The sequence below is a fragment of the Brachyistius frenatus genome, unplaced genomic scaffold (genome assembly GCF_029030835.1).
Source record: "Brachyistius frenatus isolate BFR_SWC_R1_liver_20210118 unplaced genomic scaffold, ASM2903083v1 Contig_11, whole genome shotgun sequence".
Classification (NCBI taxonomy): domain Eukaryota; kingdom Metazoa; phylum Chordata; class Actinopteri; family Embiotocidae; genus Brachyistius; species Brachyistius frenatus.
Window position 1 is genome coordinate 4,619,426 of NW_027210610.1, and position 26,519 is coordinate 4,645,944.

Genomic DNA, 26,519 nt, shown 5'->3' on the forward strand with positions numbered 1-26,519 from the left:
TTCGCTTTTTTTTTTTTGCTGAGAGTGACATGAGAAGGCTGATACCACTGTCAATAGTCAGTTAGTTCAGCATAAAGACTGTGAACAGGGAGAACAACTCAACCAGCTCCATCTAAAGGTAAGAAAAAGAAAAAGTCTAAGTGTAAAAAAAGGCAATTTGGGGTTTTACAGAGCAGCTTTTTGGGATGCTGTTTCTTGGCCCGGGGTGTTCACTTTCTGTCATTGCCTTACGGTTGCCAGGCAACCATAAGAGACTAACTCTCGGCAAGACAGCAAACAAGCATGTTTTGCCAAAATGTCAGACCGTTTCTTAAACTAATTCTATAAATCCAGTTCAAACCTACTGAAAACACAGCTAAATGCATGTATTGATGATGTATTTTCAGAGATCTTATTGATGGTATTAATGATAGTATCAAAGGGAACTTGTATAGGAACACCCATATGTCATTGCAATAATAATACAATTACAATGATGGTATTAAAATTGACTTCAGCAAAAATGCCATTGATGACAGTTGGCGGTTACTAAAGTAGGAGATTTTCTGAATTATCCTCACTGGTGAGAAAATAAATGCAGTGTGAAAAAAATCTGAAGTGTTCATAATCATGTACAATTAAATTACCTGTTTCCACAGCACTGGTGTCATTACTGTGGCACCAGGTGTTGAGCTCACTGTTGGACGGAGGTATGCTTTGACTGTCGAAGCCATGGACAACGGGCATGCACCTCATAGAAGGTAAGGGTTTCTCTCTCAGCTTTACTAGTCATTTCCTCTGTCTGTCTGGAGCTGAGGTTTGAAAGGTCATCAAATTTCCAGAGCTTTCACACTCATTGCCAGACAATCCACAGCACAGTCTGTCGCTCCCTCTTTGTAACTCCCTGCCATTCTCCATCTATTCACCATTTTCAGGTGAGTCGTTTTCATTTTGTGAAATGTGTCATGAAATGTAGTTTTAAATTGAAAAATGGCTGGGAAGCTGGCTTAGAGAGGAAAATGGATAGTACAAGTGTGTGAGAATGAACGGTAAGGGTGCCTCTTCTTGGGGACAGAAAGGAAATGATCCTGTCTGTATTTTGAAAAAGGGACGGTTTCAGTAAATGCAGAATGCATCTAAAATAATTGCCACGGAGAGAAAAAAAAAAACACAATGCATGGTAGCATGTTGTATTCTTATTACTTTAATAAGGGGACTTTTTTTTTTTTCTCACCCCTGCCTCCTGTTTTTTGCCCTTCATCTCTACTTCATGAATTAAATCAATAAGAAGCTGCAACTTTCAGCTCCTCTCAACATCAAATGATTGCTCAACTCACATTATTTTATCACAAAAGCAGCTCTTCTAATATTTTGTAAATTTTGTGTGTACTGATTGGGTAGCTAAAGTCTGGCAGACATGAGTTAAATTGTGAAATTTTAGCGTTTGCTGTTATCGTGTGATATTTAAACTTACACCGTTCCACACATTGATGAAGCAGCTGCACTGGCAGAGTTTGATTCCTTGAGTGTTTTATGTTGCGTCATGCCTCAAGAAACATCATAGAAAAGGGACTCACTGGGAACAGCCCGTGTGCTTTTGCAGGTTGCAGTCTAGCCAAAAGCTTTTGATGTACATTGTCCCTCTTTTTGTTTTCCTCCCAGTTTTCTGTTTTCTTGTCTTGATGGATATCATCACATAAAGAAACACTGTAAGAAGAAGTCTTAAAAAACAAATTGGCATCAGTGAAAACAGCAGCCTGTTGTATTCTCACACCCAAAGCACACTTGGGTGTAGTTTCTTTTGTGTTTTGCACTTGGGAATAGCTCGACAAAAGGATAAATTAACATTGCAGTGTCCTTGCTAAAAGGACAAACAAGCCGGGTTATTGTGCTACAAACAAGAAGCGAAGAACAAAAGCAACTATTTACAGACAGACAGGAACATTAAATCAAGATTGTTTTTAACTAAAAGTGTTTGAGGAAAAGACACAGTTCAATACTCCGGCTGGTTAGGTACGCTTGTGTGAAAGGAAGTGATTTTTTTTTTTTTTTTTTTTAAAGTTGATTTAGGCTGAGCAGTCAATGGGGAATATTTCTCCCCCACTCTGTGATTATATCGAAACACACTTGACGATGTCGCCGAACAGTCAGATGTTTAATTTGATCTATCCATGGCCAGTGCTGGAGATTTCTGTTCTGGTTAGTGTCCTGACAAAAATACGATCAAATTTCATCAACTCCCCTGGTGCCTGGTTAAATGTTGGAATATAGAAAAGAAGTATGGACATCATCTATATGGAAAGGTATAATAAATGAAGTGTAACATAGTCCCAGAACTCTTTACTGTCCCAAAATAACACACAGGAAGGAAACAAATAACAAAAGTCACATCAAAAACATCAATGTAAAAAAAACAGGCATATATATTTTACATTCTAAAGGTTTTTCTGAAGTCAATAAAGCTTCAGCAGTCTGAGTGAGACAGTTCAAGGTGGTATCTTTATAAAATACAAATTTTATAAATAAAGTGAAGTGAAATATTACTAAATATGTTTCCAAACACCATTTTAGCGTTGTCTGCCCTCAGCCTGATTCAGGATGTTTACTCTATGAAACAAATGCCTACAGGGCTGGATATGCCTCAGAAACTAAAAACTCAATTATGGCAAATTGGTTGACTGTCAACTTTCTGTGACAATGTCTTTAGTGTTTTAAAATTGAATTCAGACAGAATTTAATTTGGATCAATTCTACTCCATGTTTGAAGTAATAAACTGATCATTTGCTCTGAAAACCTGTAAAAATTCAGGTTTATGAAGTGACACAAATGCTCCTGTGATCATGTGTCAGAAAAGGATCCCCCACCTTCAAATGATGCTTGATTTCTGTCTCCAGCAATATTTGGCAGTCAACACAAAAAACTCAAATCTTCTCTCCTCTCATTCAGTCCCATCGATGTCGCTGCCAAATCAATACAGAATGTGAACCAAGGCAGATTGAGGTGGTTCCAGTGACTGGCTCACAGATTGTCCCCAAATTTCCCCAGACCTCCTGTTTATCTCAGCTGAAAACATAACCTGCATAACAAATCAATATCTATCTCTGTTACCTGATTTGTTAAAACTTTGGGTCAGGGCCCAAAATGAGCCATGTCCTCTTTCTGGTAGACACTAACAAAACATGAGTGACAGAATCTTTTAACAGGTTTTGGTCTCAGCTTTTGAGTATTACATCTCCATGTCAGGGTTCTGAATATTCTCTAGAACTCACACGATACATGTTTCATTCAGATTAGAAGTGCTTTTGCATGGCCTAGATATATGCACGCTAGAATACTGACAACAGTTTGTGCTTGGGGTACTCATTTATAGTGTCATGAAATGAAACTTGAGGGGAGAGAGAAAAGAGGGGACCACTAGAGAGAAGAGATGAGACAGGATAAAATGTTAGATAAATAGCCAGATAGCAAAAACTAGATCATTTTCTCTGTACCTTACAAGGCTTGTCTTGAATTACAGAGGTGGTACAAAGTCACTGTTGTGCAGAAGCACAAGTTAAGGAATTACTCAATATACGCTGCTCATTTGGACAAGGAAATACATGGCCTTACTAATTACTTCACAATTTATTTCATTACTTTTGTCCCTTTACTTTCGTTACTTGGCCTAACTTAGTCAGAGATGCCTTTAGGCAACTCTAAATCCCCCACACTACTCATCTTCTTGATTTAATACATGTTGAAACAGAAATTGAGATACTTTTTCCTCTTCTGGTAGAAGCTAATCATGTTCTTACACTGCCAGCTTCTGCACCATCCTGTAATAAGCTGTCCACTTTCTGCAGAGAGATCAAACTGAACTGTAATTATGCTCATAGGCTGAAAGAAAAAAGACTCAAAAATTCAATTAAAAATTTGCTTTGGGTTACATAAAGTCTGAGCTGTGACTCCACAGGTGTAGACAAGCGTCTTATCAAATTCTAAGTGTATGCTTTTCGTCAGAGACTGTGTTGACAAATGTATGTATGAGAGTGTAGATGAGGAGTTTTGGACAATTTGATGCTGAGAGTTCAGAAAAAAATAAATGTGATTGTAAAATAGGCTGCACTCGGTGATAAAGTCATTCACCTATAAACACTCATCCAACCCAAAAATGATTTGCTAGAACACCAAATAACTGTCAGTGTGCATGGAGGCTTTATGTATTACTGCACATTTTTGCATGTCTTTGTGAAATAAGTTCGAGTGGTTCAGAATTGAAAATGACTAAAGAAGAATGCGGTTTCTGATGCTAGACCAGTTCAGAACTACTGGGGAAGAGCAGCTCACGAGTGTGTGCAGTCGGGCTGAGTGGTGACTCATAGTTGAAGTCAACAGCAAATGCTCACAAATGTAAGTGTGGTCAGCCGGTTGTATTTAAGACTGTACAATTTCTGTCTTTCTAAATTTGTCTTGACAGGAATTTGACACACATGTGCATGATTGTATGTACGACTTTGCAGGTGTGTGTTTGTGTGCGGATACTGAACATCGAGGAACAGTTGTATCCAGACGTGTCTGTGAAATGATGATAAATATTAAATAGAAAACAAAGAAAAAGTGTTTTCAAAGAAATAATTCCCACTTTGGAGGACAGAGAGTTTTAGGATGGAGAAATAGGCCCCAAGTTACCGTACAAAACTGTAACTGAATAATCTCCAGCCAATCGGTTTTCATCAATAATGCAGTTTGAATTGTTTAAATAAAACACTGGCTTTCACTCTCTCTGGCAGCTTACATTTTCCATCCTTTATCTATTTATTTATTTATTTATTATTGTGAACGTAAACAGATTTTGTGGGCTATTGTTTAGACTCGAGGTTCTTTGGCTTTTTCAGTCGATGAACCAGTTTGAGTGGAGTTAATCTCTCCTTTTTCCCCACGCTGAAACTCTGCACTCTCACCAAGTAGGAACACAAACCCAATCCCTGCGGTTTCTTACCCTGAAATTCAGAATGAAAAAAACTGGAAATGGGAATAGTACAAAGCTTTTTTTTCTACTCTGTAATGAAATGTTAGTATTACCTGATTTGACCAAGCTTTACACTATACTTTATAAATTAGTGGTGCCACTGCGCCAGTGAAACAGCCAGAGCTGGAGGCATTATGTTTTCAAGTTGTTCACCTGTATGGGCGTACATACGTCCATCTTGTTCTTGCTATATATCAAGAACATCTGGAGGGGATTTCTTCAAACTTGGCAAAAAGATTGACTAGATACCAAGGATGAACTGATTCGATTTTGGGGGTTAGAAGTCAAAGGTCAGGGTCACCATGACCTCGTGTTTTTACCCTTTTTGTGTATGCGATCTCTTGGGAACGCTTTGATGGGCCTTCAAATTTGGTACAAATGTTCACTTCGCCTCATGGATGAACTGCATGGATTTTGTTGATCACAGGTCAAAGGTCAAGATCACTGTGACTTCCCGTCCCATCCTATCTGCCAATTCCATTCTTGTGAACGCAATATGTCAGGTGAAAAAATTTCAATCAGTGTTTCCCACAGCCCGAGATGAAGCCGCAAGTGTATTCTTTTGTCCAACCAACAGTCCACAACCAAAAGAATCAATTTATAATTATAAAGGAGGCCAAACATTTCCACATTTAAAAAGTGGGAATTATAACATTTAAAAAAAAATTCATTAAAAAAATTACTTCAAGGGATCAATTAATTAATAAGCAAAACAAGTTGCCAATTAATTTTCTGTCCATTAAACAGCTGACTTAACGTTGCACCTCTACTTCTAGCTCTCTTGCATGTTGTTAATTTGGAAGGGTGCATTCAGGACCTTAACTTATCGAACATATAATTTGTGTAGCTGGGGTCGGTGAATTGGTCTTTAAACATAGGTAATTAAATCTTTTCAGGAAAACAAACTGGGACACATGCTATTTAGAGTACAGGAAATAAACGACTCTTACATTAATAGGTTTTTACAGTGACATGCTGTTTTGGAACAAGTGTTAGGTTGATTAAAAACGTGTGAATACAGCTTATTAAACAGCCAAAGCTGTTTATCAGAAGGGAGGTAAAACTGTATAATTAAGACTTAATTTCACAAAATGAAACAATCTACTATCAAATACAACTATAAAAGCATTTTCTCATGTAATTCTCTATTTTCTGTTACCTAATCTTTAACATATTTTGTCTACTTCTATAAAAACCCATATTTATGTAATTCCTACTTGAAATATTGAAGTTTCCACAGTTTTACTCAACCATGTTATATACTGTATATATCATTCCATTCATTCCTAAATGCAGCTCTTTACATGTACAAAACCCTTAACAAGATACATTTTAACATTATATTAAAATTGCAGGTGTTTTAGGGCAGGGCTAAAGATTCAGTATGAATTCAGATTCTGAAAGTCTATTATGCTACACCTGCACAAGGTTCATAATACTGCATAATAAAGGGAATGGTAAAGGGCGATATATTACTGCCATAACAAGACAGTGTCATTCTGTGTAGACATGTTTTTATTAAAATGAATGAAAAGAGAAATAAATGATTTCTCCTGGTAAAACATCACTATGCTCTACATGAATGAATGATTGAAACAGCAGCAAATGCTTGTTGGAATACACAATAGAGATTTAAGCTCTGCAAAGAGACTTTTGTTAAAGCCCAGCAGCAAAGCACTATCTGGTCTCTTTGTCACTCACACTGTTGTTGACTTTATGCACTTATTGATTAGTTAAACACAACATGAAGTACAAAGACACAAACACTGGCCAGCCACTCTTAGCTTAAATACTGGGCCACTCACCCTCCCTAAAACGTCTTCTTCCCCTCACTACCCCATTGTGCTTCCCCGCAGCTCTTCTCTTCCTCCCCTTCTCCTCTCATCTCTCCCTCATGTTCCTCTGCTGCTATTCCTCATTTATCTACTTCTCTGCTAAAGGCGTTTTCTCTCTGTTCTTGTACTATCCCTGTCTGTCCTGGTTGCCTTACCCCATTCTCTTTTGTCTTTTCACCTTGTCTCCCTCTCTGTAGGTCATCCATTACTACGGTCTATATTGAAGTTTTGCCCCCAAACAACCAGAGCCCTCCTCGTTTCCCTCAGCAACAATACAACCTGGAGATCAGTGAGGCTATGAGAACTGGAGCTACGCTGCTTAATCTGCAGGTTCAATCAGGCTCTCTCTGTCTCACACACACACACACACACACACACACACACACACACACACACACACACACACACACACACACACACACACACACACACACACACACACACACACACACACACGTTATATACCAGTGGTTATCAACCCTTTTCATCAGCTGTTACATCTACCGCCCCTTAAAGATAAACTCAGGTAGCTGACACTACATAAGCAACCCATTAGGTTTGAAATGTATAAACTAAATTTTATTAAATCATATATTGCCACAATAATTTGTACAGTTACATTTTTCACTGTCAGGATAGTAGAAAGTGGATGTTCTAAATGCTTGTCCATAACACTTAGCTACATTTTTTCATCACTTTTTGCTATTGCAACCATTTGTACGTTACATTTTTGACAGATTATTTATTTGCTTATCAATTATTTGAAAGCCGTTTACAAACTTATAATGATTTCAACCATTATTTATCGCTAACTAGTTGGAGTTTTTTGGTTTGTGTTTTAGTTAAATGTTTAAATTTTCCTTAATTGGTGAACAGGGGTAACAGCTGACTCAATCAGTTCATATACTTTATGTCTGTATATAAATACCCTCTCGCAACTACAGAAGTACTTCTTGGGGTATAAGTAACTATGAATCACCGCCTGTATACAACATATCTGCAGAGGAGAATTTTCTAATGGACAATAAGAGTATATGGTTGCCTCTCTTTTTACTGTTAAGGCAGTGGATCGGGAGCAGGACCCCATAACCTACAAAATCCACAGCGGAGACGCCAATGGACATTTTGCACTACAGCAGAAGTAAGCGTGCGCACGGTTCTTGTTTTGGATTGAATGTGTGGCGCTTGTTGAAGTTGATATTTTCAAAAAATGTCAGCTTTTTCTTACTTTTGTGAAAACTGTATTTTTGCTTTCTGATCTTAGTTCCTAGAAATATGTAGATATAGTTTGTGTGTGTGTAATTGTGATGGAAAGCAGTTGAAATTATATCAGGGCCTCGACTCTGTGAGTAACACATAAACACACCCATACTCTCTCCCATGTGCACACATTCTCACACACTCATACATAAAGACTCTGAGGGGTTTTGTTGTATTTATTCATTTATTGCTCATTAAAAATTTATTTTTGATGCTGTGGTGAGATCCTATTTACATTTCTAGGTGGAGGAGAAGAGAAAGAAACAAAGGAAAGTGTAGTGACAGACTGCAGGAGGAGAGGCAGAATTATTAAGGTGGGGGCAAAAAGGATAGAATGAGAGCAAAGGGTTGGAAAGGAGATAAGAAAGCATGTTAGGGATAGAGTAAAAGTTGAGAAACAAAATGTTAGACGGAGAGAGCTGGGAAGGAAACAATGCATAAGAGTGACAGACAAATGAGGAATTAAAAGCACAAAATAAAAAGACTAAGAAAAGAAGCCCATTGCACAGAAATCCATAACAGATTCAAATTAACTGAAGAGCTTTCACTGGCTTTCTAGGAATATTTGGTCTATTGTGTTGGACATCTTGAAATCCTCCAACACATGCCAAAATATTTCAGTGCCTCAGCAGTGTTTTCTCCTTTATGGTACTGTGAGGACCAGCCAAGTTTTTTTTTTTCTTTTTTTTTTCTTTTTCCACTGCACAAGTGCAGTATGCCATGCAGCTTATACTGGAACAGGGTTTTTTTCATGGGTTTTGTGCAGAATTTGTCTTAGTTAATCTAGAGCAGATCTGGTATTTTTTTTTTATCTTTTATTTGGCAAGGTGGTTGGCATTGATGTAACAAACACTCATGGCCAAATATTTGGGAGTACGTAAATACAGAAATGAAAGGGCCAGCATTAGGATGCAATGCAAGCAATGAGGTTGTTTTTTTTTTTAAATAATTGATCTTGGCTTCACCCTGAACGATGGGATTTACTGTGGGCCCTCCACACATCGTAGCAGATGTTTTTTTTTTCAAAGCAGTCAGCATGTGAGGGAAAAACCGTCAAAATTTGTGGCACAAATATGAACATAAGACTGTGTGTGTATATGTTCATGCCTGTGCATGTGTAGATGTGTATTTGCACACTTTTTTTTAAATCAGCCATGAATATACATGATCTGTCTTTTAGTTAGTTTAAAACAGCTTCACATCTTTCTCTTGGTGGGCCACTTAACATCTGCCCACACACAGTTTCTTGTGCATCTGCACACACATCCCAACACACACTATCTGGCAAAAATGTGCATTTTAGATAGTTTTTAATTTGTGAAAGTAGATCAAATTGAAAACACTTCCATCATTATGGAAATTTTCACTGGAAAATAAAATAATGAAAACAAAAAGTCAATCAGTGCCAACGTCAAAGATTTTTCCCTTGATTGGTCTGAGGTTCCAGACAGGATGTATTGGATCTGATGTTATAGAGTACATTTTTACATATGCTATAATCATTTGCTCTTAAATTCTACATTTCTCTTTGCTTCAGTTTGGACATTTTTTTATTGAATTGCATTCATGGAGTAAGTCAGTCGTGAGTTCATGCACTACGTTAAATATTCACATGCTGTGAAAGAAAATTAAAGAATCTAGTTTATTGTCTTTTGGATTTCTTACTGTTTGGCGTCATTCGTGATTACATAAGGGTTACATTATTTACCAGTAAATCCATATATTGATGTTCTGCTATTGGCCAGTGAAGTATAATGTATTTTGTATTTGATAAGAAATTAATCAGTATTAAAACTGAGAGATGCTCATGCTGCAGTTTTAAAACATTTATAAACTTTCAATTCTCTGAAAAGACTGTTGTCTAAGAATAGGGTGTTTAATAGTGCATCTCTGTCTAAGCCATTATACCAACAGCACCCAAGAGGGCACTCTTTAATGTCATTGTGGGTGAAGTGATGGGCATGAGGTGCCATCTGCATTAGCAAAGTACCCATAATCACAATAAAAATACTCTTCTGGGTGTTAAGGCTTTTATGCCGTGCAACTGTCTGAAAAGTCGTCTCCAGTTTCCAATTTATCCCCCTGTCAGTAGTCTACGTGTTGAAACTACTGACAAATAGCTGTAAGTATCAGCGTAGGAGTGATTAACATGGTTGGCGGTCAGCAACTTATGGACCAAAACTTTTCATGACATCAGTTTTTTGGGGTATAAAAACCAAAGTTTACTGTAGTATACTTTGGTATTCTGTTCTTCCAGGTTTAGTCCAGTCCTGTTTTTTTTTATTTTTATTATTATATTTCTTATTGTATTCTGTCTTATAGTTTCCTGTTCTGATCTTTTTTTAAACTTATGTCGAGAGGGTTAACCAGAACTCTGTGTTTTCTCTTTCTCCAGTTCAGGGTTTTTGTTCCTGGACAAGCCTCTGGACAGGGAGTCTCAGGATTTTTATACCCTGGTGGTCACAGCCTCAGACAGACACCCCGATGGAGTAAGAAACTCAGCTGCACCACACATATTAACTGGTTGTCTTTACTTGAGTTGTTTCAGATCCCCAGTGGAATTAAACGGAATGGCTGCCAGAAAGGATTCTGAATCCTTCACAGGGAAAAGACACAAACAACAGCTGTGGTGTTTCATGAAAAGAGGGATATTTTTTGTAAATACTTGTCATTTAGTAACAATAATGATAAGCAGATAAATACATAAACAGCAAATATGAATAGATTAAGATTAAGCTAGACCAAGTAGGACTCAATAGTGGTCCACTGACTTTTTTAATTGGCCACTGATATGACCAGCTTCTATCTTTATTAGATCACAATTTTCTCAAAGTAATTGTAATCCCAGTTCTTTTATCTAAAATGAATACATCTGTTCAGCCCCACACCTCACACACTTAAAGAAGCTCTTCAGTAACACCCTCCAAAGGGAATTAATTAGCATGATGTTTTGTTGGGGTGAGGAAACTGAACTTTTTGTAATCTATAGTATAGTCCTGCTAAAACACAGTTGGGGACTATGGAGCACAAAAGTTTAAGAAAGTAATTTTCTGTCCCTTTCAAACCAGGTAAATACTATCGCATTTCCACGTCACTCCATGATGGCAGGCTTTTTACTCCGCCAACCAGCTCTGAGTTTAAAAACCTGAATTAATGCTTAAATCTACAAAGTGGCAAAAATGTCTTCTTTGGATGTTTTTACTCAGCTACACGAGCTGTTTTTCCAGGTTAAAGAAGTGTGTGCCTTTGCTCACTTTTTCAATTAGTCACAGGTCACCAGAGTCACTTTCTCCATGTCTCTCTGTGTTCTTCTCTTCTTCCCTTCTTTTAAAAATCTCCCATTTTCTTTCCCATGGAAGTCAAATGAGGACATTGGATGGAGTCCCCCTGCTCTTCCCTCCTACCTTCTTCTCTGTTCCTTTAGCTTTCATCAGTTTCCCGTTCTTGTTTCTCCTCTTCATCCATCAATTCATTAGTCTAGAATTAAAACATTCCTCCTTCTACTACCACATGTCAATTAAAACAAAAGATAAAGTTTACGATCCCTCTGAGGAGAGAAAATGCTGATTATAATACTGTGACCTTCTCTCACACACAGCATCACACACATTATGAAGGGAAGCAGCAAGTGGGAGGACGTTAGAGAGAAGGAGGAAGGGAGAGAGATGTGAGAGGTGTTCAAGGGGCTGTTATTATGTTCAAGGGGCTGTTATTACCTTTACAACTGCTCTGTGTGTTCATACACAAGTCTTGATAACTACACACTCACACTTGTTCAGCCATATACTTAGTCAATTACTCTCTGGGATCTTGACAATTAGTGTATCCTCCTTGTGCCCTAAGGGTTCCGAAGTCAGAAAATGGCTAAAAGTATTTTGGACATTTTTCTGCTTGACACTTCATTATATTTTGAACGAGAGGAAAAAAAAGAGTGGAGCGTTGTGAATAGAGAGAGAGAGAGAGAGAGAGAGAGAGAGAGAGAGAGAGAGAGAGGATATACAAGAGAGGAATGGTTTCAGCTGCAGAGAGACTACAAGGAAAGAAAGAAATAGAACAAGGAAAAGAGAAGATTGGAGTATAGTTGCCTTATCCAGGCCCATTAATCAGCATCACCCAAAAGGCCTTGGGTTGTCTTCATATGCACACACACACACACACACACACGCACGCACGCACGCACGCACACACACAGACGCACGCACGCACACACACACACACACACAGCCGTTTGTGTCCTATATTATTAAATGTCCTGTTGTGAGAGTGTCAGACTACAAAGTGCCTAATTGGCTATTTGGCCAGTGAATCCATCATCGTGCCACAGATTGAGGACCCTACAAGTTGGTTCAGTAAAGCAGCTCCACTGTAAGGACACTGTACATTGTAGGTTACAGTTGAAAATTTGGTGCAAGACAGTGTGCTGTCATCAGATGCTCACTATTCAGTTAAGGAAGCAGCTTTCACCATCAAATATTGTGTGCATTAGAGCTGATACTTTACGCATGTGAAAATGGCTTTACTTAGTGGGTTAAACAACAAGGCAGGGATTCAAAAAAAACATATGTTGTAAGTAAATAACATGAAAAGACCAAAATGTGTACATTCCTGTCACAATGCTTTCCAACATCTGTGTGACAGTCAGCTCCATGCCCATTCATTCCCACAAAAGAGATAACTTTTATAAAACAGGTCACAAATGCTGTAGTTTCATCAATGTAAACTGTTTAGTCTAAAAAAAAAAATACCTATGTTTTTCTCCAAACACATTCTTCAATTCATAAGATTAGTGTTATCACATATGAGCCATGACATTGCATATCGTTGCACCTCCAAAAATGATACAGCTGAACCCTTTAGGAATATGCCGTCTCCAGGGGTTGTTAAGGTTTGGCAGGTGGGCACAATATTGGTGAGATAATAAACTCTGAGGTGTGCAACTATTGAAAATTGATGTGCTTAGGGACCCCAGTGCCAAACTGAGCTGACTATCGCTTTCTTTTGTGTCTGTCTGTTTGTGTGTTTGCCAGTGTTGCTCACAGCCTGCCTTTTTCTCATATCAGAGCTCCTTCTACTTTGCAGGCGTATATTGGCATTCAGATAAACTGTTTTGTCAACTGTGAACTCTTAATCTCAAATTACTTGCATCACCATGTGCTCTGCCAACCTCAATAGCCTATTGTCACCGCTCTGATTGTCACTCTCCCCCGCTCACACCCACACTCGTGGCTTTTTTCATCCCGCTGTTGTAAATCGGTTAGCTCGCCCTCATTCTCCTCATCCTCTCAATTCGCTTCTTTAAAAGTCAAATCTTGGATGATTCTCTCTTCCACTCAATGATAGTCAAATTAAGGAATTTGTGACCTCCTAGCAACCTCTCTCTCTGTCTCTCTTCTGCCCTTACTTCCTTATTTGGTGGCGTTTACTGTCAAACAAATTAGTGACATTTTCTTTAAAAATGTACTTTTAATTCATCTCTTACAAATGCTTCGGTTACATTCATTTCCCATTTTTGTTGACAAATTGAAGAATTTACGGTTTACATTCCCAACAAGTATCAAATCCGACTTTTACATCCATTCACCAATAATTGCTCACATCTGATAACTCATGTTTTTCTGAGACATTCTCCTCAGAATAAGCACTCATTTCCAATCCTTCAGCAAAAATGCATCAAATTCATTTTTGTTTGTTATTGTTGTTGTTTTTTTTTTACAAAAAGCACATCATTTTTTGGGTGGTTTGAGTAAACCCCCCGAGGCCAACAATTCCAAGGAGTTAGCTGCATCTCTTTCACACATGGTTAAAGGCTGATTAACTCAGTCTTGACATTGTCTTTTTGACCCTCGGCTACTCGTCGAAAGTACATTTTATAATTTTCTTCATTATTCATATCTTATGAACCCTTAACACTGACCAGGCCAAATACGGGCCAAGTTCCTTCACAAGGCCGTTTTTTTGATTGCCATCGGCTCATGTGGGATTATTGTTTGAAAGCACAAATCCTCACAATTCTAATTGGAAACCATTTTAAAATTGTAATACCAGAACGACAATAGTAACAGCAGCAGCAAAAATTCCTTACTTTGTAATACGATTGTATGCACATGGGGATGGACATTTTAAGCAAAAATACTTTTTGATATTCACTGGAAACTATTTCATTATTTTTAAGACCCGCACAATGCTTAGAAAACCGTCACCTTTGACAAAGCTGATGAGAAGCACATCTTTAGCAGAAGGGTCGTTGTTTGCTCTGCACGTCTTACATTAAACTTATTTCGTCAGGTGACAAAGTTAGCCACTGTTTGTTGATCTGTGGGTGGACTGTCTTGCTCGGTGCTTCACTCTCCAGTGATTGTGCTTAACTGTGGTGGACTTATGCTAGTTTTACCTGACAGAGTTTGCGCTGCACCTCATTCTGTCTTTTTTTTTTATTTTATTTTTTTTAAACAGTTTCCAAACAGAACTTTTTGACGGCTGTTGTCGTCATTGTATGTTTCTGCTGTGTGTACCGTGGTATATCATCTCACAGAGAGACACACATTTTACCTAACAAAGTTACAGTAGCTTGGTAGCAACATCTTTTCCTTCTCCTCCTTTTGTTGCTTAATAGCAGTTGGCAAAAAGCTTTTAGGTACATTTCTGCCACCTTTTGGCTTTACAAATGCATTACTACTAGCTGCCACTAAAAGCAGAGAATGGTATTTCTTAAAGACAAGGTGAAAGTCACATAAACTATTTAAAAAGGATGAACTATAAATGATTTAATGACTATAAATTAATTCAAAGACCATGACCCATCCGGTGTACACAGTAAAATGGTAGTTTCTCACATTTTCTGTTGTGAGGGCAAATACTTGTTAAATCATTATATGCTGCACACTGTTTTCATCGTAAGAGTCCATCAAACTGATTGCTTCTGAGCTTTTAGTCTTAGTAAAGACGAACTATGTTAACACAAATAGACCTTTTAACATGGCAAGAGAAGGCATAAAGTGGACCAACAGTGAAGTTTTTTTATTTATTTTTTTTTATCTATTTTTAGAGTGAGTAGTTGTTACAAGCATAAAGAGATGGGCAGCCAGAGTGCAGCTAATTAGCAAGAAAAAAAAGGTCTCTTTAGTTTGTTATATAAAATAGCGAGGTTAGCAAGAGGGACAAATGGACTGAGATGTTGAAATAAAACCTCTGTGAAATGTGAAAATAGATTTCTCCTGTGTACTTTGATAATTAGTCCCAGAAAGGACTAGATGTTCTGACATCAGTCAGATGTTTTTGAACTGGCTAGAATAATAACACAAACTTTTGTGTGTGTGTGTGTGTGTGTGTGTGTGTGTGTGTGTGTGTGTGTGTGTGTGTGTGTGTGTGTGTGTGTGTGTGTGTGTGTGTGTGTGTGTGTGTGTGTGTGTGTGTGTGTGTGTAGACCTCCACTGCGACGGTGAACATTGTGGTGACAGATGTTAATGACAATGACCCGCTGTTCAATTCTTCACTGCCAGTGAACCTCACCGTCACCGAGGAGCAGGATCACACCTACGTTGGACAGGTCAAGGTAGGAGGATGCACACACACACACACACACACTCTAAATCATGTTGAGACGCAGCCAAAATGCGCAATCTCCTCTCTCCCACTCCATCACCTCACTTCTCCCTACATGGTTTTAGATACATCTTAATGTCCTCACTGTAATTCATGTTTGCATGACCAGGTATGATACCAGCATGTTTATGTGTTTGTATGCTAATTACATTTTTGTGTACTTTTCTTTGCACACACACACACACACACACACACACACACACACACACACACACACACACACACACACACACACACACACACACACACACACACACACACACACACACACACACACACACACACACACACATACACATTAATTTACTGGAGGCTCAATCTAACCATGACTACTTCTTGTCTAACCCGAACGTTATCATCACCTTTAAAATGCAATCACTTGTAAAGGGAGGCAGGTCCCCACAATGTGACTTTATAAACAGATTAATGTCTGTGCAACATCAGTAATGCAGCACACACACACACACACACACACACACACACACACACACACACACACACACACACACACACACACACACACACACACACACACACACACACACACACACACACACGCGCGCGCATTCACGCACAAAGATTCACAGAGGCTCTAATTAAATTCAGTTCTTCTAATCTTTTCCAATGGAGACCAAGAATCACTAACATAACTCTGTGAACCGTTGTAACTTTGTAAATAACACTTTACACTCCGTTATTATGCTTAGAGGACTTTGAGTGCATATTGCAACTTTTGGTAAAGCAATGACTTATTTGAAAAGGACAGTATTTTTGAGAAAACTCATTATGTGATTGTTTGATCCACAGTGGTTTTTTTTTTCAATTTACAGAACCATAAACTATTATTTTCATAAGCATACTAATTGGACCAAACAATAGCAGCTGAAAATTTAAAACATACTATACTGAACAAATTCTAAAGTTAGACTTTGCATTACAGTGGTTGGCAGGATTTTTTTGTTGTTTGGATAATTTTTTCATTTTATTCCCCAGAAGAGAGTTGATTTTCACAAAAAATATTGGTTATATCCCCTGTATTCAGTCCAGTCTGTGTTGGAAAAATGTTAAATATCAGAGGCCAAAAATGGATCAAACTGTCAAAGCCAAAAAAAAAGTTAATAAATCCAAATCTGAAATTAATTTAATTTAAAGGGGAAAAAAATGCAAAACATTAAAAAAAATTGTGGGATGTGGTTTACCTGCATCAGCACCCTCTCTTCCACTTACCACAAAGAGTCCCAGACTTGTTCCAGACCTATTAACTGACTTATGTATCTCCCAGATGGGGGCATGGGTAAATCTGACACTTTGATATGCTCTGATCTTTAAATATGCTCCCTTGGATGCATGCTTGCTTGGATCTACTCCAAGCTTAATTCATAGCCTTTATACACCAGTGTCAGGGGGTCTTTGATCAGTCTGACGCTTTGCCAGGTTCTAAATGTTAATCATGCTTCTTTGGTTCAACACTAGAACTTCTCCTGAGATAAATATATGGCCCTTGTACACCCGTGTCCAGGATTTTGAAAAAGTCATAATTTTAACAGCTTCCAAACTGAAAAGTTCAATATCTTTTTTCATTTTGTCCATTGGGCACAATTCCAAACTTGTAAATCCACCCTTATCCATAAAGAGGACATTTTATCCCAAGCATTCCAAATTTTAACTCTCACTCAGACCTTTGGGCACGGTCCAAATTCAACATCCAAAACCCCATCCTAATCTGTAGAGAGGGCACTTTGGTGTATTCCAATCCTGAACTTCCTCCCTTTCAAGGACCTTTGGAAATATTCCAAACCAGAACAGACGGTGTGATCCCTCAGCGGGCTAAACAAGGCACGACTTTGGGCCTCATTCCAAACCAGGGTCCGTACCTGTAGGTATTAAACAGATTTCTGGAAGAATGAATAAACCTGACCTTGGTTTGCTGATGCTAGTAAGGTAGAGAGAGATGGGGGGCTGAGGGTTGGGGGGATGCTTGGGTGACAGAGAGAAATGAGTGGAGGAAGAGGTAAGAGAGATGGAGAGAAAGAGGGGTGATGACAGAGCGATAGGAGTACGGCTGCATTCTCGATATAACTTTCATGAGTCTAAGATATGGTTTCTATTTTAAAGAGAAAAAAAAGCAGTAGAAAAACGAAGACTGAGTTAATTCACAGAGCGTCATCTGACCATCAAAGATAAAATTGTAGGAGGTAAATAAAATATTTGCATTGTTAAATAAATTTAAAAAAAGAAAAAAGAAAGAAAGAGTACATCATAAATTAGTAAACTATTGCTATGACTTCTGGATTTGGAATGGTTGGACGGTGTTGAATACCTTTTAGTAACCCGGCAGTTTAACTGACTTCTATCACGGAAGTGTTTGTTTGTTGTTATAAATGAATTAAACTAGTTAAAAAGAGCAACAGTTGAACCTCAGCCAAAGAGATTAGAGCTGTTAAAGAGGACTTAGATATAGTATCTAAATAGAAACAACTAGTAGCCTCACTGCATGCAGGACAGCTGCAGGGAGAAGAGAAGAGAGAACACCCGACAGGAAATACGACCAAAGCCGCACAGAAAATAAAGAAATGTGAGGAAGTCACAGGTAGTAGTGAGAGAGGCAGGAGGAAGAGAGCTTATCTCCGCTGGACAGACAGTTTGAAAATAATACAGTATAGAATGCATTGTTCTCTCTGTTCTTGAGATGGACAGAAATCAATGAAAAGTTCCCCTTTACATTTCAAAAGTTGTAAGGATTATAAAGCTCTGGGCTGAGCCCTCTATCCCTTTGTGTTCAACTAGATGTTCCCCAGCAAGGAAAACTCTTTCTATTATGATTTTTTTTATATACACAAAGGTTTTATATTTGTTAAACTTTGACAGAGTTTTATTTCCATGAGAGCATCAGAATTTAAAGTCTATGGATGAAACGGGACATCTTGCATGTGTGGGTTTGGGGGTGATGGAGGAGACATGGAAGTAAAGCTGACAAATATTTTTTGGCTCACGAACGAGGCAATCAATTTTCATTTAACTTAGAGGCCGCCATTTTTGAGTCCAGTTGTCATTCATGATTATATCTGCAGTATTTAAGTCTACTTTAAGATTTCAAAAAGATAAATTTGTCATTTCTATTATATAGTGGAAGATGGAATCAAGTTCCTCTGAATTTCGGAATATTTTAGAGTAATTTGAAAGTAGTTTTCAGGTTAACGAATCTTAGGATGCCACTCCATCATATAGAGGCTGCAATAGTACCACTTGCCCTTTATGTTTATCTTTTGAAATTCCTGCCCAATCAACATGGCATAACATTATACATAACTTGAAAATCAAATAAAGTTTTATATCAAGCTGGCCACACATCAGCGAACCTCTTGATAGGTTTACAGTTTGTTTTTTCCCTCAGCTGTGGAGTTTGGCAGGCCTATACCATGGAGGACTTGGAGGCTTTTCTTGTCTTACAACAAAACACCAGATGATTTTTTTTTTCTGATTTTTTTTTTTTTACACTACACTGTAAACCTCAAAGTGGGGAATGAATCAGTGAAATCACTTGCTGCAGTTGTTAGCTGGAAAAAAAGCAGTCTGTTGGCTGTTCGTGGGCATGATTGCCTGTTCCTGCAGCATGGTGGAAAACTTTCTGTTGTTCATTGAAATGTGCTGCACAAAACTAGCTTGACTTTTCTTTGTAAATCGGTTTAAAGTGAATCATTTAAAAAAAAAAAACACCTTTAAAGGAAAAACTTTTAGAAAAGTAGCACACATCGATCCCTCTTCACTGTTTTTACTCTCTTCATACAAGAACTATGGTGAATCCATTATTTTATGTAGTGTTTCAATATAGAAAATAAAGCCAATTATGATGAGTGGAAAACGTATGTGTATCACCATAAATATATTAGCTCTTCATTAACATTACCATCCAATTTATCATGTTGCAACCATAATTTATCTGGTGACCTTTTGTGGGGTTCCCGTCCCTCAGGATGGAGAGCCACTTCTCTAAACCATGTACACAGAATGTAACAAAGTAGTAAAACATGTGCAAATACGTTTTATTTGTAAATTAATTTGGATGTGCGTGTGTTTCCCCTGCAGTAAATTACAGTTTACTGAGTGACTCTACAACAAACTATGAAGTTCATTTCAGGTGCAGCATGTTGCCTGATGAAAAATAGAGCTGAAAGGAAGAACTAACAGATTGAGAAGCAATCACAAACTCACTACCAGACCATGTAGGGATTAGAGTAGTAGCAGTGGCTTGTCTGTATGTGTAACCCACTTAGTAAAGATCCCCACACTGTTTCAATACCTGTCTATATGTTTTATTAGTGCAATGAAAGAACCAGAAACTCAGGCACAGATTTTAAAAATACTTTCAGTAATTCTGTTTCAGTTGCAGGTACTTCAAAAAAAGAGGAAAGCTGTAAGAAAGGAGACTTGAGCACCTGCACAGAAAAAGACAGAGCGAGTGATTGTAGAGATCGAGTGCATATTTCAGGTTTCTATGGGCTTTTTTTTGAGTCTGTGTGTGTTGAAAGCCACAGATGTAAGGCAGCTGAGACATTAATTGTATTGTGTTCCTGGCTTTTAACAGTCTGACAATGTAATTATGCCGAGAACTGTGAGAAAGACAGTGAGGGAGGGATAAGACACGAGCACAGAGAATAAAGGCGAAGGGATAAAGGCAGAGAAAGTCACACACACACACACACACACACACACACACACACACACACACACACACACACACACACACACACACACACACACACACACACACACACACACACACACACACACATGTACACACACCCTCTACAGTACCTAACTCCAGGAACTGCAGTCATCAATACGTTTGACATCAAGCGATTAATCCAACCTGCTTCTTCTTCTTTTTTTTTAAGGATTTAATCCAGTCTCCAATTCAGTGCTATGACAACTTTACTATAGGCAGCTTGAAGGAGGGTTTTATGGAAAGTCATATATTAAATATTTGCACTTTTTATATTTTTTTTCATCTTATATGTCAGCAGGAGAAAATGTATCCCCATTTATCTTTTTTCCAGTTTTTTTCAGTTCACTTGGCTGACGTCACAGAGGTACATTTTTCATGTCAAGATTAAACTGATAAAATTACAGCACATTGGACTGTGATGTTCAGCAATTTCTGCAATTTGAAATTCATGTGAAAGAATATGTGAAGACACTCAAGGGCTCTGAATACTTTGAATGTACATTCACTGCTGCTGGCAGCATGAAAATGTGCCTCAAATTTCTTTGAGCGAAATACAGTTGTTTGCCTTCTTGTCAGGAGATGGAAGAAAAGATTGATACCAGTTATTTGTCTAATATATATAAGGCTGCAGACAGATTTAGGTTAGGTTCGCATAAAGAATGGAAACGCAGAGAAACGGCAAGCTTTGCTCTGTTGAAAGGTGGAATACTTCACCTACCAACACCTTCAAAGCTCACTGTTACATCTTGGGGGAAAAAAATGACTATACCTGTGTCTGAAATCACTTCTTTGGTCACTTTGTCGGGCTCCAAATGGAGGTTTTGGACGATTACTAATTATCATCATTTTGTATCATCACCTTCAGCTGTTGAGGCATTTTGCCATCTGTAAAATGTATCACATTGCATTGTGGGATTGTTGGCAAAAAGCAGTGTACATGCCATGGATACTACTGGACATGAGTGTTCGGTTGATGTCTCTAAACTAGTCGAGCTGAGAAATAGTCCTGTAAACCACCCAAAATGCCTCATTATGTGTTAATTATGGAGTTTTAGGTCATGTTCATGTCATATTGGAGTTATTGTAGTTATAGGTTTCTGACTTGGGATACACGTCAGAATAAAAAGTCATTATCGGTTCTGGGGAATTTTTGTGGGTGGAACAAATGGGCTAAAACTGACATTAGGGTGGTTTCACCAACTCCCAACTAAAAAAAAAGTGCGAAATAAAACACTGAATTTGAAAAAGTAATGATTTAATTAATTCATTTATAACACCACATGGATTTAAATATAAACCTACTGAATGCACAAACACTTTACGTCAACTTTCTCTGTTTTAATTTCCACAAAACTTGCATTGTTTTCTTTACTTCAATTTTTTTTTTTTCTCTCTCTAGTTTCTCTCCTTTCTTACTTTCTCTCTCTCGTATGTTTCATTTGTTCTCTCCCTTCTGGAAACAAATCAAGATAATCACCCGAAAGCTGGACGCTCCATTAAATTTATAACACAGTTTTACCCTCAGGTAGTGATGAATCACTGAATACAAATCACATCAAGAGGACTTCATTTCTCTCTCTTACACTGGCAAGTCTGGGTCTAATTTCCACTAATTCTAATAGTACTGTGTGAGATACATTGAAACTTTAATGATCCAAAATTGGAGAAACAGGCAAAAATAAGTCACTGCAACAGCAGGTAGTGACAGCAGTCCAGCGATTAAAGAGGAGTGTAAATATGATTTCAGTAATGGGGGTTGGATCAACATTTCAGTCGACAATGTTGATTATTTTACAAAAATAGTTAGAAGCCGTTAAATTATGATATATAGACACAAAGAAAATCACAATGCATTATTTTGGTGTTAAAAACGCATCTTTAAGGTCTATTTACATACTTTTTAATGAGCTTTCAAACTTTTAAACTTGCATCTTAAAATAATGTTTCCATTACATGCCTTTTTGTTTTGACATTAATTCAGTGATCCAGCCTTAATTGTTGTCCCTCTGCATTTGTATATATCCACATCACATTTGAAATTCAGCTGATGTCAGCATTTTCAGCTGATGACGTCTTCCCTTCTGTGTTGAATTGGCAAGCTCCCCCTATATATAGTACACCTTATACTGAGTGTTCTATTCAAGTAGGTTTCAGGGAAATATCCTAGGCTTTTGCTCACATCTTCAGTTTTCTTTGCTGTGATTGTAGTCTAGAAACCGTTTGCGCTAACATTTGCTCAGCCTCTCTGAAGGGCGGACTAATCAGCGACTAATGTCTGTGGCTAAGTGCCATGTCGTTGAAGTCAATCGTTTTGGTTTTTTTTGTAAATGTGATTGCAGCAACAGTAGAGTTTTGACGCATATTGTGGTCAATGCTGATTGGTTAAAGGCTACTCCAATAGTTTCAAAATTAAACAGAAGTCGACGCCCAGTAGGGTGCGACGACTGAAAATGAGTTTCTGTGGAATGTGGTCGGACCAATAAATTCACACAGTGAATTTAGGTGTGGTAACAGCAAGCCAGAAGAAGTGCACTATATTTATTCTCTGCGTCCCACTGCTTTGGCTAAATTGTCAGCAGAAAAAAACAGCTTCCAAATTCTTCGATAAGAAATTCCTCACACCATTTCCTCAAATCCAAATTGCAGATTGATTGTACTTTGGTTAAGGATCAATTACCCATAAAACCACATACATAGACATTTGTGAGGATGTTAACACTCATGTTAGCATTTTGATCACAGCACTGCTGTGTTAAAAAGTGCAGTCAGACAGAGCCGCTAGCATGACTGTAGATATCAATAGATTTTGTCATCATTTTTAACTTTAGTGCGCAGTATATCCTTGTTAATGCCATGATTTTTGCTGACAAAGTTAATGCTGAACCCTAAAACCAAGTCTTAACCTTAAACAGCCCTTTGAAGTTGTGTCAGAAAGTGAGGTCTGGTTGAAATGTTCTCACAATGTCCCAAGGTCTAAAACTCAAATTGGTCCTCACAAAGACAGACATAAAGGTTCACAGTTTTCTTACTGTTAACAACAGATATGGAGCAATTCTTTTTAACATTTACCTCAAACTTTCAAATTACATTTTTCTTTCGGGGACTTGCGTATAGTCAAAAAGCAACGTCAGCAAATCTTTACCCCACACACACACACACACACACACACACACACACACACACACACACACACACACACACACACACACACACACACACACACACACACACCATGTTAATGTTTCCTCTGTTCTGCTCTCCTCTGCTCTCGTCTGCTCTCATCTCATCTATTTTAATGTCGTCAGAATGCTGATTGGACAAGATGAACACACACATGGGGTGAAAGGAACACCGGCTAGCAATTTGTCACCTTCTCACTACCTTGTTTTATTAGTTGAAAGAGATGATGTGGAAAAGGAGTCAGGGTTTGACAGGAGAACAGATACAGGAGGCTAGTCAGATGAAAGAAGTGCAACAAAGGAAAAAAAGGACTCTGTGCTACTTTTTTCCAAGTAAAAATTGAAACCAATGTCTCATTAACTCTGGAAAAGTTGAACAACTGGTGGAAAGTAACTTTTATTCCGGTGGACAAGTTGCAATAAAGGGAGAAAGAGAGCCGACAGCAAGGGAAATGTGAGACAAAGAGGTACAGAGAGAGAGCATATCCCTCAGGTCTGTTTTTATCACCATGTCAAATCAATACCTAAAAAGTTAGAATTTCTGTGTGAAACCAACGGACAGGAGCAATAACATGAAGAAAGAAGTAATGAAGAATAGAAGCAGGGGAGGAAGGAAGAGAGCAAGACCAACTTTTCAAACTTTTTAAAGCTTTTCTGCGGGACTTTTACATCTCAATAAATGTTAGTTACAATTCTATCCTTTGCTAAACTAATTCACACAATGCTCATTAAACTAACAGCAGCTGAATCTCTCTGTATTTCACAGAACAGAGTCTTACAAATTTGATATCTGATGAGACATTCCATCATTGGCCGGATATGCAAACTGGGCTTGCTTTGTGGACAGAGCAAACTGGCAAACTTCTGGCTTAGCCCCATGCTAATTTGAATAGGGATGAAATAATTCAATCATGCGGTTCTTCTAGATTTTGCAAAAGTTATGGGACCAAATAGATCAAATTCTGATATTGATTCAAGACCTTTTGGGGGATTTTTAAAAAAATTTTATTCATCCAAAGTTTTATAGGCGCTACGGTAGAGACAATGATGTAAACGCGTGTCAGTGGCGTTTTTGGAATTACTCTCACTGGCAGAAGGAGTAAACAACAGTTCCGCAATGCAGGTTTAATTAAGTAGAAAATGGATCAAATGATTTTGTGGTAACAGCACAAGGTCAAAAACACTGAGCTAATGCAAATGCATTGTGGATGTGGTACCAACCTGACAAAAGTTCCCTCAGTGATACTGTAAGGCAGTCATGCCATTGATAATTCTTTTGCGAGTCATTCTCTAGCATGTCTGCCTCTCACATACACACACTCCAAATCTCTCTCAATCTTGTTGATATTTAAGACGCTTCACTTCCAGAATAAAGAAAGATACTCATATTGAGTACAGCCACTCAAACAATTTCAAATATCTTTCTTTATTCTGGAAGTGAAGCGTCTTAAATATCAACAAGATTGATATATGAATATATGCAAGCAATGAAACTCCAAATCTCTCTCAATCTTGTTGATATTTAAGATGCTTCACTTCCAGAATAAAGAAAGATACTCAAATTGAGTACAGCCACTCAAACAATTTCAAATATCTTTCTTTATTCTGGAAGTGAAGCGTCTTAAATATCAACAAGATTGAGAGAGATTTAGAGTTTCATGGCTTGCATATATTCGTAGGCATATAGATGCTTGATTCACACATTTAGCTTGACTGAAAAGGATGTTCACTTTTAATTAAAACAATGATTTCCCTCAAAAGTAGTCTTGAAATGTGTTTCAAAATGGCTGATTAAAACCTTTTCATTCCTATTTCTGATCACATGTTTACTTGTATGTTGTTGTTTTTTTTCCGATTTTATTTTAGGCTACAGACCCCGATCTGGGGGCGAGTGGTCAGGTCCATTATCGACTCGTCAACCACCAGAAGCTGTTTTCCATTAATGCCACCGGAGCTATTCGAACTGCAGTGCCATTGGACAGAGAGGTCAGAGGACGTCATAGATTTGCTCTACATGAATGTCCGAGTTTGTTGCTTTCATTGCAGAACAGTCATGAGTAAACAAGCAAAACAGAGGCAATTATGACAGCATTAATACTCTTTGCAGGTGCAGTGGTGATGTTTGATCATAAATCTCTGTTTTTCTTAAGGTGAAAGGTCATTACTTTTTAATCGTTGAAGCCTGGGATGGTGCGGTGGACCCACGGAGATCCAGATTAACACTCTCTATCACCGTTCTGGATGTGGACGACAATAGCCCGAAATTCACCCAACAGACTTACAATGTCAATGTACCAGAGAACAGCCCAAAAGATACTGTCATATTACAATTAAAGGTGAGTGTATGGATAGATGGATAGGTCAATTCACAGCTGACGTTGTGCATTTTATGACAATTTCAGTTGCTCATTGCAAAGTAGTATATTTTATAAACTGTCTTGAAAAATGCCTGATACATCTAATAAATCTTATGAACTAGGAAGTTCCCGTGTCTAAATCAGCCCCTTTTGCAACCAAAGCATATATTTTCCAAAATACAATAAAATTTCCCAGTTTCAAAATTTGATATGCTGTCTTTGATGCTGTCTATATTCCGTTAAATATGGGTTTACATGATTTGCAAATTCACATTCTGTTTTTAATTTGCATTTTACACAGCATCACAACTTTTTTTTGGAAACAGGGTTGTACTTGGGATACAAAACAAGTCGACCTAAGATGAATGTTCTAAGTTAATAAAAGTGCTCCAAGTCTAATTTTGATTGCTGAGGCCAGTCTGAGACTAATAATAATTTTACTTAGTTGCTTTTCTACTTCTTTTGAATGACCAAATTGGCTTAATTTTACATTCCAGTCAGCACCACAGCCGTCTAAGAAAGTCAAATATAAAAATTGAATATTAAAAAATTATAATTTGACAACATTTGCA

At 37.9% G+C, this 26,519-nt stretch overlaps 1 protein-coding gene across 1 annotated transcript in view; it reads left to right on the top strand.

Annotated features, from left to right (window-relative positions):
• Positions 1-26,519, top strand: part of LOC138617045 (protocadherin-15-like) — a 171,894-nt gene that overhangs the window by 76,012 nt on the left and 69,363 nt on the right. Inside the window, exons 16-22 of the mRNA XM_069691698.1 lie at positions 639-740; positions 7,021-7,153; positions 7,885-7,964; positions 10,479-10,572; positions 15,507-15,635; positions 25,457-25,576; positions 25,741-25,926. Of these exons, the coding sequence (XP_069547799.1) occupies positions 639-740; positions 7,021-7,153; positions 7,885-7,964; positions 10,479-10,572; positions 15,507-15,635; positions 25,457-25,576; positions 25,741-25,926 (844 nt within the window). The remainder of the gene's footprint in view (positions 1-638; positions 741-7,020; positions 7,154-7,884; positions 7,965-10,478; positions 10,573-15,506; positions 15,636-25,456; positions 25,577-25,740; positions 25,927-26,519) is intronic.